Source organism: Heterodontus francisci, chromosome 36 (genome assembly GCF_036365525.1).
Source record: "Heterodontus francisci isolate sHetFra1 chromosome 36, sHetFra1.hap1, whole genome shotgun sequence".
NCBI classification, from domain to species: domain Eukaryota; kingdom Metazoa; phylum Chordata; class Chondrichthyes; order Heterodontiformes; family Heterodontidae; genus Heterodontus; species Heterodontus francisci.
Genome location: NC_090406.1, coordinates 28,834,636 through 28,850,788, shown reverse-complemented (window position 1 = coordinate 28,850,788; position 16,153 = coordinate 28,834,636). Strand labels below are relative to the sequence as shown.

Sequence of the window (16,153 nt, the reverse complement as noted above, 5' to 3'; positions counted from 1 at the left end):
CTCCTGACAGTAGAGAGCCAATGGGAGGCCCTCCAGGACTCTGTGATTGGCAGCCTCAGTGGCCAAGGTGGAGCTGCCGATCTGAAGATGGAGAGAGAAGGCCAGGTGTTTTTTTTTAATGTTTTAAAAAGCCACAGCTCCAGCGGACAGTCACTGGGCACAGCTATGGCTCGGCAGCCATTATGAGTCCAGGGGTGGGGTTCCCTCGCGTGTTCCATTGCCTTCCCCCACCTCACATCCTGCCCTGAGCCCATCATATTGGCCTGGACGTGGTCCAGACTGAAGTGGGCTGCCCAGATTACCGATTGGAAATTCCAATTGGCACGGGAATGGGGCCATTGCCAATTATTGGCCCCGGTGGGCAGTTGATCTGACCATTCAAAATGGCTCAGGGTCGAGATCGTGGCAGCAAACCAGCACATTGGCCAGCGGCACCAAATTGCACACCTGCCCACCTCCAATCCGGACCCTAAACTGATTTAAAAATCTAGCCCCCCCAGAGTTTTCCACTCCAGAAAATGGAGGGGTTGCAGAGATGTGGACACAATGAGGCAAGCTCACGAGCATGTTTCCAGCCCCATAGATCCTAGATTCACTGGGAGGATGGGACCAACAAGCCTAGTGTGTTTGATGATTGCTACTCAGCTCCTATTGGATTGCAGTATGTCTGTTGGCATTACTTTGTTTCTGATAGACTGCAGTATGCCTGAAAAAGATTATGGATTGTATTTCACATTATTCTGCTTCTGTTAGATTCTGATACTTTTTGCTTAGTCCTATTAGAGTACAGTCTATAGCACATAACATGTATCCTTTCATAGGCTACTTAGGAAATCCAGAGCAATAAAACACCATTTAGCTCATCAAGCCTGCTCCATCCAAAATCCATTATAACTATTCTATCATTGACTTCCTTCTGACACCACCTATTAATCTCCTACCTTAGAAAAGATTAGTTTCCTTCCTCGACTTCCCCCAAAGAAAAAAAAACTCAAGGAATGTTGTTGAGTTTCCCTGTAAGGCTCAATTCTGTTTCTCAACAGATATCAAACCAGCTCCTTTTAAACAGGCCAATTTAGTCTGAAATCATCTACCTTTTCTTAGTCTCTGGAGGGTATAAAGCTTTTGTAATCTACAACCTTGCTCAGGACTTCTGAATTTTGTTCTTGTTGTCTAGTCCTATACCTATTAGCCAAGATAAATAGCTTATTCACTTCAAACTCATGTATACATCTTTCATTATTTTTGAAGCCCTGTATCATATCTTTCCTCAATTTTTTTCTTTAATAGAAATGAATTTAGTTACTAGAACCATTCTTAAAGGACTTTGCAAAGTTAAAAATCCAGTATGTTGGGGCATTTTTAGTTTTTATTTATAGCACAAAAGCTGAGAGAAAATAAGCAGGGAGAAAGTAAAGCCAAAAAAACACCAGTAGATCAGTTTTTATTTTGAACAGCTCTAAGCCTTAAGAAAAGAAGCAGGAGATGAATGAGACACAGTTAAACGCAATGACAACTCCTAATTATTTACACAGTTCACAGACACCACTTTCATGGGGCCTTAATGACAGTTGCAAAGGTTCTGGCATTCATACGCTCACAGCAGTTGCATTAAACTCTTTTTGCCAAGTTTGGTTTTCCTGGAATCTAGTCTGAAAAGCATTCTCTCAGCATCAGCTGAGCCAGCTGGTACACTGGAGGTGCGAGAAGCAGCACAGCTCAAGTTCAGAGACCATTGAATGGCGACCGTTCAGTGTGTGAGGCATCAAATGATGCCAAATTGGAAAGGGGAGTAAAAAGTGCTTAAATATTTTTATATATAAAAATCCCAGTACTGATATTTCAATGTCTATATTTCTTAGGGATCATTTTTATAGTTAGTAACTTGGGTAATGGGTTTTGAAATGTTTGATCTGATTCTCTTCTTGCCCCTAACAGGATCTCCCGAGGCCGTTGTGCAATTGGACAATGTTTTTTGCATCTGATTGACTTTAATAATCCTCTCAGACCACAGGAGGATAGAGTGCCTCCTCAAACACAATTACCAATCTAAACAGCTGTGGTCTCCAAGGAATAGGTCTCCCTGGGCCTAGCAGCTCACGGGTCCAAATTGTAGTGTTTATAAACATTTTTAAATGTTCTTCCTGTTTTTATGGTATTGGCTCCTCTTTTTTAGATACCCTGCCACTCCGTACACCTCATGAACTGATCAACTTTTTCACTGGTTACATTTTAGCTGGTGGTGACCTCAAGGGCATGCTTTGGTTCTGCTATCCCTTGCTTTACTCCAGCAGATAGTGTTGTCGCCTCTGGTTAACCCGCCCTGCAGCCACAGTCCTATCATTGGTTACCCAACATGCTTATAAATGTGATGCATTGCCTTCCCACACCAATTGGAAATTGAATAGATACTTTATTACTTGATTCTTCATTGTCAGTCAAACAGCCTTTTCCCCAAATCCAATATTTTCATAACTAGTAAACAAAAGTGCTCAAAGAAAATTAAAAGAAAATCTATTTTTTTTGATTCTCCAGTGATTTTTCTCCTGAATTGCTCGCATCAGTGCCCTGGAGATTGGTTTTTCATTCCTGCAGGTTCAGGACAATCCTAGAGGTTTGACGACCCTTATCAGCAGAATCAGTAAAAAGCAAGTTTGTAAAACAGGCTTTAAGCAACATGACAAACAACTTCAAAAAATGAACTTACCAAACTGGCTTCACCTTCAGAATTTGGCATTGAAAGTTGGTCCTATGATGCATGCACATCCATGCTAATAATGTCACTGCGCAATTGCAGCCCAGTATCATCTCATGTTATGATGTCACCAGTGCAATGCATGCAGATCTCCAGATTCTAAGGAGCAAGAGAATTCAGGCTTTTTAAAATTTGAAAAGAGACAGAATAAGATCTTACTGATCCACTAACCCAGAAAGCTGAAAAAGCAATTTTAAAAGTCTCTAACCATTCTTTGTAACTTAGTGTCCCAAGAAGTGGAATTACACTGGTCGCTCTTAACTGAACCCTTTATAATGCTTCTAAATCCTTATTGAGGTAAGGTGACCAAAATTGCGCACCATGTTTTAGAATTGTCCTCACCATTTATCTGTACATCTCATGTGGGTAATTTTAACCTTATTCGCCAGACAGGAAACTGATGGGATTAGGTGGAATTCTGGTTTTACATCCTGCGCAATATTACTGTCTGCATTGGAGAGTAAACTTGGGCAGGGTCTAAAATCAAAGTTTTTCCTCATGCCATCAGTTTCCCAAAAAGCGGATCAGGTTAAAATTTCCTGTCGTCAATTTACTGAAAGGATTTAGCTTATGTTATCATGATTACAGATAATGACCATTCTTTAAAATATCTTTCTTTCTTTATTTCCTTCTTTGGCCTCCTTGTCTCGAGAGACAATGGGTAAGCGCCTGGAGGTTGTCAGTGGTTTGTGAAACAGCGCCTGAAGTGGCTATAAAGGCCAATTCTAGAGTGACAGACTCTTCCACAGGTGCTGCAGATAAAATTTGTTGTCGGGGCTGTTACACAGTTGCGTTTGCGCTTCTGTCATTTTTCCTGCCAACTGCTAAGTCTCTTCGACTCGCCACACTTTAGCCCCGCCTTTATGGCTGCCCGCCAGCTCTGGCAATCGCTGGCAACTGACTGCCACGATTTGTGATCAATGTCACAGGACTTCATTTTGCGTTTGCAGATGTCTTTAAAGCGGAGACAAGGACGGCCGGTGGGTCTGGTACCAGTGATGAGCTCGCTGTACAATGTGTCCTTGGGGATCCTGCCATCTTCCATGCGGCTCACATGGCCAAATATAGTCCTGATATAACTCAGCACCCATCATTCTTTGTTTCTTTGTAGCTTTCAGCACTAAATCCTGTAATATCTCCTGCAGATTGCAAAGATAAATTTTGACTACAGGCAGGTTTTGTTTGTCTAGCCAGTGGAGGGCACCCACTGACTGCCCGAAAGCCCAGTCAGGAGGCCTGGTCTGTTTTATGGGCCAGGTCTCATCGGTCTGGCAGGCTGAGGATGGAAAACAAGTGCCCGAGACAACCCGCTGGTTCTGGGCCGCTGCAAAACTGGACCGCATGGGCTGAAAGAAGGTAGATCTGGGACGGTCCACCCTCAGGAGGGGAGGGATTCCAGTGCGGCAGCGACCTAGGTTTTTGTGGATCCTGGAGGAGCACTTCTGATCCACAGGGCGCTAGGAAAATAAAACTTACCTGCTGGGTGCATCTTGCATTGCATGGCCGTCTGATACAGGGTGGAGCATGCACAGTGCATGCCCCACCCATTACTATCCTAAAATGTCAGTCTCGGTCCCGTGTACGTCACAGGGTCCTGATTTGCATGTTATAAAGGCCTACTGCCTAAGTCAAGCAGGTGGTCCTGTCATCCAATGGAAAACCCTTCCAAAGCTGGCATTGACTGGATCAGGAGCAGGAATTGGCAGTAAGCTTTCCCCATCATTTTAGAGTGCCACCACCCTGTTACCAGTGATAATCTCCATTGTGTCCCCTTTTCTACTGTTTACAATCATAGCCAATTTAAAGACTTGGCTAGGATGAGATACTGCCAAGCTGAGGAATTGCTGTGTCTTCTTCTATTTCAGGTATGCCCCTATAGGTATCCTCTTCCTGATTGCAGGCAAAATCATGGAGATGAAAGACCTTACTGTGATGGGTGGACAACTGGGAATGTACACTGTGACAGTGATAATTGGCCTGCTAATCCATGCACTCGTTGTCCTGCCACTTCTTTATTTTATAGTCACCCACAAGAATCCCTGGGTTTTTATTGGTGGAATATTGCAGGCGTTGATCACTGCACTTGGCACTTCATCCAGGTAAGACAGTCCTTTCTAAATAATGTAAGGTTGATGTAAGCTGTTTACATTTAGAAATACTGATCCTCTTCTCTTTGTCTGTCTGCATCTCACTTATCCCCTCTGTATATCTTTCCATATGTCCCTCTCTTTTCCCCTGTATCTCTCACTACTGAATTAAGTAGCTTAATCTATTTATTGTTGCAGCTCAGCAACTCTCCCAATCACTTTTAAGTGTCTGGAAGAAAATAATGGTGTAAACAAACATGTTACTCGCTTTGTTCTTCCTGTTGGAGCTACTATTAACATGGATGGCACAGCACTCTACGAGGCCCTGGCTGCCATATTTATCGCACAGGTCAACAATTATGATCTAAACTTTGGACAAATCATCACTATCAGGTAAAGTACTAGTGGGCAGTTGAACTGAAATCAAAGTAAGTCCAAATCTCAAGTTGTTCAATTTAGATTCAGCTTTGCAGTTTGCTGACCTTTCAAGCTCACACTTACTTAATTTGTTTTGTACACTGATCTGTATACCAACTGTGTTTCAAAAATTTCTAGTAATTTAAGTAAATGTAATAAACTTAATAAAGTTATTCACATTGTTCAGAAACAATATAAAGTTTCTTCTTGCATAATTATATAATTAACTGAAGACACCAAATTATGCAACTAGGTAGCAAATATAAAAGAGTTGATACCATTCAAAGGGATCTGAACCAAGTAAATGAACTAAAAAAATGCTAGATATTGGTGTGAAGCTGTTGGCAAGTCCTGGCATAAATTGAGATTCTTGGCTTCATGTAGAAACAAAATTATTCTGACCTTTATAGATCATTGACAATGCCACATATATCCATGATGTCTCTGCTGCCCTGCGTTATCGTAACAATTTCAGAATCTCCAGCCTGTTATCTGCTTTTCACCCATTCCCTTCCACTCCATCCCTCACCAGTCCCTCCACTTCAACTTTGAACAGTGATGCAACCAGTTCCCATCTACTGCTGCCTTCCTCAGCTTGGCTGATCTTATTCTTACCTTCAACAACTGCACTCACTTACACCAGATAAAACTCTTTGCTGTGGGAACTTGCATGGCAGCTATGCCTGGCTTTTTGTAGGCTATCTGCAACATTGCTTGAGTCTGACTCAGGCCTGCTCCCTGCCTAATTCCTCTGCTACATTGATGACTGTGTTAGTCCCACTTCTGTTCTTGCTCCAATCTAGACAGTTTCTTTAATCATGGTTCTAATTTCTACTCACCCCTCACCTTCGCATAGTCAATCTCTGACTCTTCCATTCTTGGACTCTCCCTCTTACTCTGACAATGAGTGTTCCACTGACAGCTATTACAAGCCCACTGACTCCCACAACTATCTTGATTATATATGACTCTGTCCACCCTATTTCCCAAACCTCTGCTGTTACTCATTATCCCTCATCAAGCAACAACAAGGTTCTCCCCGTCCTTACGTAGATAGTCCAACTAGGGATGGGGCCGTACTGGACCTGGTATTGGGGAATGAGCCCGGCCAGGTGGTCAAAGTTTCAGTATGGGAGCATTTCGGGAACAGTGACCATAATTCCATAAGTTTTAAGGTACTTGTGGATAAGGATAAGAGTAGTCCTCGGGTGAAGGTGCTAAATTGGGGGAAGGCTAATTACAACAATATTAGGCAGGAACTGAAGAATTTAGATTGGGGGCGGCTGTTTGAGGGTAAATCAACATCTGACATGTGGGAGTCTTTCAAATGTCAGTTGATTAGAATCCAGGACCAGCATGTTCCTGTGAGGAAGAAGGATAAGTTTGTCAAGTTTCGGGAACCTTGGATAACGCGGGATATTGTGAGCCTAGTCAAAAAGAAAAAGGAAGCATTCATAAGGGCTGGAAGGCTAGGAACAGATGAATCCCTTGAGGAATATAAAGACAGTAGAAAGGAACTTAAGCAAGGAGTCAGGAGGGCTAAAAGGGGTCATGAAAAGTCATTGGCAAACAGGATTAAGGATAATCCCAAGGCTTTTAATACATATATAAAGAGCACGAGGGTAACTAGGGAAAGGGTTGGCCCGCTCAAGGACAGAGAAGGGAATCTATGTGTGGAGCCAGAGGAAATGGGCGAGGTACTAAATGAGTACTTTGCATCAGTATTCACCAAAGAGAAAGTCTTGGTGGATGATGAGCCCAGGGAAGGGAGTGTAGATAGTCTCAGTCATCTCATTATCAAAAAGGAGGAGGTGTTGGGTGTCTTGCAAAGCATTAAGGTAGATAAGTCCCCAGGGCCTGATGGGATCTACCCCAGAATACTAAGGGAGGCAAGGGAAGAAATTGCTGGGGCCTTGACAGAAATCTTTGCATCCTCATTGGCTACAGGTGAGGTCCCAGAGGACTGGAGAATAGCCAATGTTGTTCCTTTATTTAAGAAGGGTAGCAAGGATAATCCAGGAAATTATAGGCCGGTGAGCCTTACATCAGTGGTAGGGAAATTATTAAAGAGGATTCTTTGGGACAGGATTTACTCCCATTTGGAAACAAACAAACTTATTAGCGAGAGGCAGCATGGTTTTGTGAAGGGGAGGTCGTGTCTCACTAATTTGATTGAGTTTTTTGAGGAAGTGACAAAGATGATTGATGAAGGAAGGGCAGTGGATGTTATCTATATGGACTTCAGTAAAGCCTTTGACAAGGTCCCTCATGGCAGACTGGTACAAAAGGTGAAGTCACATGGGATCAGAGGTGAGCTGGCAAGATGGATACAGAACTGGCTCTGTCATAGAAGACAGAGGGTTGCAGTGGAAGGGTGCTTTTCTGAATGGAGGGATGTGACTAGTGGTGCTCCGCAGGGATCAGTGCTGGGACCTTTGCTCTTTGTAGTATATATATAAATGATTTGGAGGAAAATGTAGCTGGTCTGATTCGTAAGTTTGCAGACGACACAAAAGTTGGTGGAGTTGCGGATAGTGATGAGGATTGTCAGAGGATACAGCAGGATATAGATCGGTTGGAGACTTGGGCGGAGAAATGGCAGATGGAGTTTAATCCGGACAAATGTGAGGTAATGCATTTTGGAAGATCTAATGCAGGTGGGAAGTATACAGTAAATGGCAGAACCCTTAGGAGTATTGACAGGCAGAGAGATCTGGGCGTACAGGTCCGCAGGTCACTGAAAGTGGCAACGCAGGTGGATAAGGTAGTCAAGAAGGCATACGGCATGCTTGCCTTCATTGGTTGGGGCATAGAGTATCAAAATTGGCAAGTCATGCTGCAGCTGTACAGAACTTTAGTTAGGCCACACTTAGAATATTGCGTGCAATTCTGGTCGCCACACTACCAGAAGGACGTGGAGGCTTTGGAGAGGGTACAGAAGAGGTTTACCAGGATGTTGCCTGGTCTGGAGGGCATTAGCTGTCAGGACAGGTTGGATAAACTCGGATTGTTTTCACTGGAACGACGGAGGTGGAGGGGTGACATGATAGAGGTTTACCAAGTTATGAGCGGCATGGACAGAGTGGATAGTCAGAAGCTTTTTCCCAAGGTGGAAGAGTCAGTTACTAGGGGACATAGGTTTAAGGTGAGAGGGGCAAAGTTTAGAGGGGATGTGCGAGGCAAGTTCTTTGCACAGAGGGTGATGAGTGCCTGGAACTTGCTGCCGGGGGAGATGGTGGAAGCAGGTACGATAATGACGTTTAAGAGGCATCTTGAAAAATACAAGATGAATAGGATGGGAATAGAGGGATACGGTCCCCGGAAGCGCAGAAGGTTTTAGTTTAGACAGGCATCAAGATCGGCGCAGGCTTGGAGGGCCGAATGGCCTGTTCCTGTGCTGTACTGTTCTTTGTTCTTTCCTTGGATCCCACCAACCTCTCCATTCACATAACATCTTCCACTATTTACAAAGTGGTCCTACAACCAAGGACATTTTCCCCTCCAATCATCTTTTGGTAAGAGTACCTTTTTCTATTCTTCCACTACCCTTTTTTTTCAGTTTTCATTTTGCTGCCACTTTCCTGTGCAACTGGAGAGGATACAACATGTATTCATTTAGTTTCTCCCACACCACTGTTCAGTACCCCAAACGTTCATTCCATGTTAACAGCAATTCACATGCAGTTTCTGCGAAGTTACTATACTGTATTTGCTACTTCGAAACATAGAAACATAGAAAATAGGAGCAGGAGTAGGCCATTCGGCCCTTCAAGCCTGCACCGCCATTCAATACAATCATGGCTGATCGTCCAAACTCAGTACCCTGTTCCCACTTTCTTCCCGTGTCCCTTGATTCCTTTAGCCCTAAGAATGATATCTAACTCTTTCTTGAATATATTTAATGATTTGGCCTCAACTGCTTTCTGTGGTAGAGAATTCCACAGGTTCACCACTCTCTGAGTGAAGAAATCTCTCCTCATCTCAGTCCTAAATGGCTTACCCCTTATCCTTAGATTGTGACCCCTCATTCTGGACTCCCCTGCCATCAGGAACATCCTTACTTACAATGCAGTCGTCACCATATTCGTGAAACAAATGCTGATTAATTGACTACATTGCTCATAATCTTCTGTTGTGAAGTGTGACCCTGATCGTCTGTGGCTTGTCACTTTAGGTCTTCCCCCATTCCCATGCTGGACTCTCCATATTTGATCTTCTTTACTATTCCAGTGATGCTCAATGTAAGGTTCAAGAACTGTACAGTGGACACAGTGCAGCCCTTATCTTCATAGCTTAACTATACCCTCCATTCTCTACACTGCAATGGGTGCTGGCATTATGAGGATGGCCTGTCAGTTTAGGAACATAGGAGCAGGAGTAGGCCATTCAGCCCATTGAGCCTGCTCCGCCATTCAACACGATCATTTCCCACACTATGCCCATATTCCTTAATGTCATTGGTATTTAGAAATCTGTCAATCTCTGCTCTAAACATACTCAATGACTGAGCTTCCACAGCCCTCTGGGTAGAGAATTCCAAAGATTCACAACCCTCTGAGTAAAGAAATTTCTCCTCATCTTGGTCCTAAGTGGCTTCCCACTTATTTTGAAATTGTGTCCCCTGGTTCTAGACTGCCCAACCAGGGGAAACATCTTACCTGCATTTATCCTGTCTATCCCTTTAGGTATTTTGTAGGTTTCAATGCAATCACCTCTCATTCTCCTAAACTCTAGAGTATGCAGGCCCAGTTTCCTTAATCTCCCTTTATGGGACAGTCCCACCATCCCAGGAACAAGTCTGGTGAAACTTCGTTGCACTCCCTCAATGGCAATAATATCCTTCCTAAGATAAGGGGACCAAAAGTGCACACAGTACTCCAGGTGCGGTCTAACCAAGGTTCTATACAGTTGAAGCAAGACTTCGCTAATCCTGTACTCAAATCCGCTTGCGAGACCATTAGTCTTCCTAATTGCTTGCTGCACCTGCATGTTAGCTTTCAGTGACTTATTGACGAGGACACCCAGGTCCCTTTGTACATCTACACTTTCTAATCTCTTACCATTTAAGAAATACCCTGCACATCTGTTCCTCCTACCAAAATGGATAACTGCACATTTTTCCGCATTATATTCCATCTGCCATGTTCTTGCCCACTCACTAAGTCTGTCCAAATCCCTTGAAGCCACTTTGCATCTTCCTCACAACACATACTCCCACCTGTGTCAACCGCGAACTTGGAAATATTACACTTGGTCATTGATACATATTGTGAACAGCTGGGGCCCAAGTACTGACCCTTGCAGTACCCCACTAGTCACAGCTTGCCAATGCGAGAATGACCCGTTTATTCCTACTCTTTTTTTCCTGTTAACCAATTCTTAATCCATGCCAACATATTGCCTCCTATCCCATGTGCTTTAATTTTGTTAACCGACCTCCTGTGGGGGACTTTATCAAAAACCTTCTGAAAATCCAAGTATACTACGTCCACCGACTTCCCTTTATCAATTCTGTTAGCAACACCCTTAAAAAACTCCAACAGGTTCGTCAAATATGATTTCCCATTCATAAATCCATGTTGACAATGCCCAATCAGATCATTATTATCCAAGTGTCCATTTATCACATCCTTTAGAATAGATTATAGCATTTTTCCTACTACTGAGGTAAGGCTAACAGGTCTGTAGTTCCCTGTTTTCTCTCTCCCTCCCTTTTTAAATAGTGGGGTGACATTTACTATCTTCCAATCTGCAGGAACCATTCCAGAATCCAAAGAATTTTGGAAGATGATCACCAATGCATCCACTATCCCCATAGCTACCTCTTTCAACACTCTGGGATGTAGAATATCAGGTCCTGGGGACTTATCAACCTTCAGCCCCATTAATTTCTCCAATACAACCTTCTTACTAATAGTAATTTCCTTCAATTCCTCATTCTCCCTAATCCCTTGGATCTCTAACTCCATGAGATTTCTTGTATCTTCCTCAGTGAAGACAGACACAAAGTATTCATTTAGCTTCTCTGCCATTTCCCTATTATAAATTCTCCTGACTCTGTCTATAATCGACCCACATTTGTCTTAGCCAAACATTTCCTTTTTATGTACCTATAGAAACTTTTACAGTCTATTTTATGTTTTTTGCTCATTTACATTCATATTGTATTCTCCCTTTCCTTATCGGTTTCTTGCTGTATTCTAAAATCCTCCCAATCCTCAGATTTACTGCTATTTCTGGCAACCTTATAGGCCTTTTCTTTTAATCTTGTACAATCCTTAACTTCCTTTGTTAGCTGCCTTTTCTTTTGGGGTTTTTGCATCTTGAAGGAATGAGTATTGCTGAAAATAGAGACATTTTGTTGAAGCTTTTCGTCTTGCACTCAACAGGACAATTCACAAGAATACCAATGTAACAGAAAGCAACAAATTTGTACTGTATGAGAAGAGAGTGATAATTGTTTAGCAAGTGGACTTTGATTGTTAGAGGTGTTGCCATGGAGAATACACCAGTTTATGGTGACTGACAGTTAACTGCCAAGCTTTGTTTGGTTTAAATTTCAAGCATGCCATAGATACAAAAGATGTGAGGCTGGATGAACTGGAATATTGGTGCTGGGCTTGTTGAGCCAAATAACCTTTTCTGATCCTTCGCCTTTCCTAATGTTCATATGAATATGTATGAGTGTTAATCAGTAGAATAACATTATACAACATGGACATTATTGTGCGAAACTGTCCCCACCCCTAATTTCCCAGATGGCCACCTTGCATTGTGTAAGGGATTTGTACTCCAGTTCCATTACTGCTGAAAGAATATTTACACTGATTGAAGGCTGTCCTTTTCTGCTTGTGGATCATGTGATATGTCTAATTTATGTGATTTCACACTAAGCAAAATTATTTGACTTAGTCAATCCTCCATGACTACAAAAATAATTTCTAGGGTAATAAGACTTTGGGCAAACTGCCTAATTGCTTCTCCCTTTATTTATTATTAAGAATGTAAATGCAGCAATAGTTTCTATAAGTATAATTTGGGTAAATTGTGTCTACTAAAAATGTAATAAGAACGCACAATAGTTAACGCACTATTTATTTACAAATACGATTATGTAACACGACCAATTTTATTCAGTATTTCAGTGGTGTAATCCTTCTCTTTGTGTGCTTGGTTGATTGTGTTTGTACCTCTTTTGTTAGGGTTGTAATAGGGAGAGATATAAGCTGTCTCATCCTCTATGACATATCACAGAATTGTTACAAGAGCAACTAACCTAGACCCACTCCCCTTCCTTTTCCGCATAGCCCTGCAATTTTTTTCTCCTCAGATAATTATCCAGTTCTCTTTTGAAGGCCTCAATTCAATCTGCCTCCACCACACACTCAGGCAGTGCATTCCAGATCCTAACCATTCACTATGTAAAAAAGTTTTTCCTCATGTTGCTGATACTTCTTTTGCCAATCACCTTAAATCGGTATCCTCTGGTTCTGGGTCCTTCCTCCAATGGGAACAGTTTCTCTCTATCTACTCTGTTCAGACCCCTCATGATTTTGAACACCTCTATCAACTTTCCACTTAATCTTCTCCAAGGAGAACAGCCCCAGCTTCTCCAACCTATCCACGTAACTGAAGTTCCTCAATGCTGGAACCATTCTCGTGAACCTTTTGTGCATCCTCTCTAATACCCTAACAGCCTTCCTAAAGTGTTGTACTGGGTCTGATGGGTCACCACAGCCTCTGGATACTAATGTCTTCTATTATTTCATAGAAGGTTTCTATTGGTTCAGTGGATTTATAGCTTGGAGTGTAACTGCCCAAAGAGTCCTCGTCTAGCCTTAGTGGCCAGAGGATAGGAGGAATGTTGCCCTATATGCATTTTAGTTTGGGAGGAAGTACTTACAAGTAGTGTGCAGAGTGGATTCTATCAGACCATTCATTAATTATACAATTACTAATTTTGTTGCACAAGTACCAAAGGCCCACAGTGCTTACATATGAAAAGTCCCCTCTTCTGTATGTGAGCATCTCTTTATCTGTGTTTGCAGATGGTGGGCAGATGTCATTAAGGCCTGAAATTCCAGTAGGTTGGGAGATGGAATATTCGGAGGCACCAGACCTACCAGGTTTTCACCCCATGTAAAATCTGGCTTAAACTCCAGTTTAGGAGAGAATGGGAAAAGTGAGCGAATCTTTTGTCCACCCCTGCTACATCCAAAGATTATTTTGTGGGGATGTCAGAGAGAGTTCACAAGCTAGCCCAGGAATTCAGCTATTATGCTGTCCCTAGACAAGAAGAGTGACAAAGGAAAAGGTAACCAATCCTCTCTGCCCCTTTTGTCCCTATGGGGAGAAGACATATTTAAGCATCCTTAAATCTTTGCCCTTCAAAGGCCGTTGTTCCCTCACTGTAGGTAGTACTTTGGTAGAGTAAATAAATAGAAGCTATTTCCAGTGGAGAAGGGTTGTTTTTCCAAAAGAAAACAAATTTAAGATGATTGGCAAAGAAACCAGAGGCGATATGAGGAAACATTTTTCACCTAGTGGATTGTTGTGATCTGGAATGCACAACCTGAAAAGGTGGTGGAAGCAGATTCAATAGTAACATTCAAAAGAGAATTGGATAAATACTTGAAGGGAAGAAATTTGCAGGACAAAAGGAAGAAAGAGCAGGAGAGTGGGATTGATTGGATATCTCTAATAAGGAGTCGACATGGTCAAAATGAGTCGGATGGCCTTCTTCTGTGAATTATCATTCTCTGATTCTACAAGAAGAGTACCACTCGGATTTACAGCCAGCATCAGGGCAGTCCCTTCTGTTGCACCTGCAAGTGCACAGGTTGCTGCCCTGATGGCTTAATTGACCCAGTTCCCAGGATGAGGTCTATGTCAACAGCCACAGGTGACCAGAAGTATCACAGTGCTACTTTTCTGACACTGGAGCAGGAACCCTGGTACATTGGATCTAAGACACAGGAATTGCAATAAGAACCAGTAAGAATAATCTTTAATATTCATAAGCATCATTCAGCCTCTATGGGTAGTACAAAACATGGATCTCGCTCCTTCAAAAGGCTGTGGATGCTGGTTCACTTGAAATTTTTAAGTCTGAGAGTGATAGATTTTTCTCAAGTATATCAAGAAATATGGTGCAAAGGCATGCACATGAGGTTGAGGTACATGCTCAACCACGAGTTAATTAAATGGCAGAACATGCTTGAGGGGCTGAATGGTCTTCTACTGTTATGGTAAAAATTGTAATCATTTCAGTTGTGTGAGATTTAAATTTTTGTTCAACTTAAATATGTTTTACACTCTCTGCTTTCTTTTTCACCATATAGTATCACTGCAACAGCAGCCAGCATTGGAGCTGCAGGAATACCACAGGCTGGTCTTGTGACCATGGTGATAGTTTTGACATCCGTTGGACTTCCCACAGAGGACATCACCCTGATCATCGCAGTGGACTGGTTCCTGTACGCAGGCTCAGTATTGTTCTTGTCTTTTAACATTACAGTGTTTGTACTAAATTATTAATTAGGAGGATTTAGTGAAGGACTATTCTATGCGGATTAATCAGCTTGAAGATCACTTAATACTAGAGAAGGTTTTGTTAACCCAGCTGAGCATAACTGCTTGGGTCAGAAGTAGCAGGTGATTTTCTTGGAATGCAATTTAGAGTAATACATTTAAGCGAGGCTGCTAAACTCCAAGAAACTCATTCAGGGAATGGAATATTTCAGTGATGCCCATCTGATATTTGACAATATGATTGTACCTAGAAGTGTTTTCATAACACTTATATCGCAAATCAGATGCTGGTATTTTGTACCAGCTGTAGTACTGAAGACGTGCTCCAGAATGAGCTGCGTATCTAGCCAAGCTGTTCCAGTACAATTACAACAATGGTATCTACCCGACAAAGAAGAACATTTCCCAGGTTTTAACCTGTTCATAAAAAGCAGGACAAATCCAATCCGGCCAATTATCGCCCCAACAGCCTACTCTCAGTCATCAGAAAAGTGATGGGAAGTGTCATTGACAGTGCTGTAAAGCGGCATTTACAGAGCTCCTACTCAGTTTGGGTTCTGCCAGGACCACTCTGCTTCAGACCTCATCACAGTCTTGATCCGACCATGGACAAAAGAGCTGAATTCCAGAGGTGAGGTGAGAGTGACTGCTCTGAACAACAAGGCAGCATTTTTCTGAGTGTGGCATCAAGGAGCCCAAGTAAAATTGAAGTCAATGGCAAATAGAAATAAATAAGTATGATCTGATGGCCATTACAAAGACATGGCTGCAGGATGACATAGCTTGGGACCTGAATATTGAAGGGTACATGACATTAGGAAGGACAGGAAGCTAGGAAAAGGTGGAGGGGTGACTCTGTTAATGAATGATGGTATTAGCACATTTGGGAGGGATGACCTAAGTTCAGGAAACCAGGATGTAGAAGCAGTTTGGGTAGAGATGAGAAATGATAAAGGCAAGAAATCACTCATGGGAGTGGTGTACAGGCCCCCTATTAGTAACCACACAGTAGGACAGAGTATGAAGGAAGAAATAATGGGAGCTTGTGAGAAAGGTACAGCGATAATCATGGGGGATTTTAATCTACATATAGACTGGAACAATCAGATGGGCAAAGGTAGGCTAGATGAAGAGTTCATAGAATGTTTTCAGGATAGTTTCTTAGAATAGCTTTTCTGGAGCCAACCAGAGAGCAGGCTATACTGGACCTGGTATTGTGCACTGAGATAGGATTGATTGATGACCTCATAATGAAAGCGCCCGTAGGTAGCAGCGATTATAATATGATTGAATTTTACATTCAGTTTGAGGGAGAGAAGAATGGGTCTAAGACTAGTATTTTGAACTTAAATAAGGGCAGTTA

The 16,153-nt window shown here is 42.4% G+C and overlaps 1 protein-coding gene across 1 annotated transcript in view; it reads left to right on the top strand.

Moving 5' to 3' along the window:
* Positions 1 to 16,153, top strand: part of slc1a6 (solute carrier family 1 member 6) — a 68,402-nt gene that overhangs the window by 45,037 nt on the left and 7,212 nt on the right. The window contains exons 6-8 of the mRNA XM_068016417.1: positions 4,621 to 4,854; positions 5,041 to 5,235; positions 14,601 to 14,735. Of these exons, the coding sequence (XP_067872518.1) occupies positions 4,621 to 4,854; positions 5,041 to 5,235; positions 14,601 to 14,735 (564 nt within the window). The remainder of the gene's footprint in view (positions 1 to 4,620; positions 4,855 to 5,040; positions 5,236 to 14,600; positions 14,736 to 16,153) is intronic.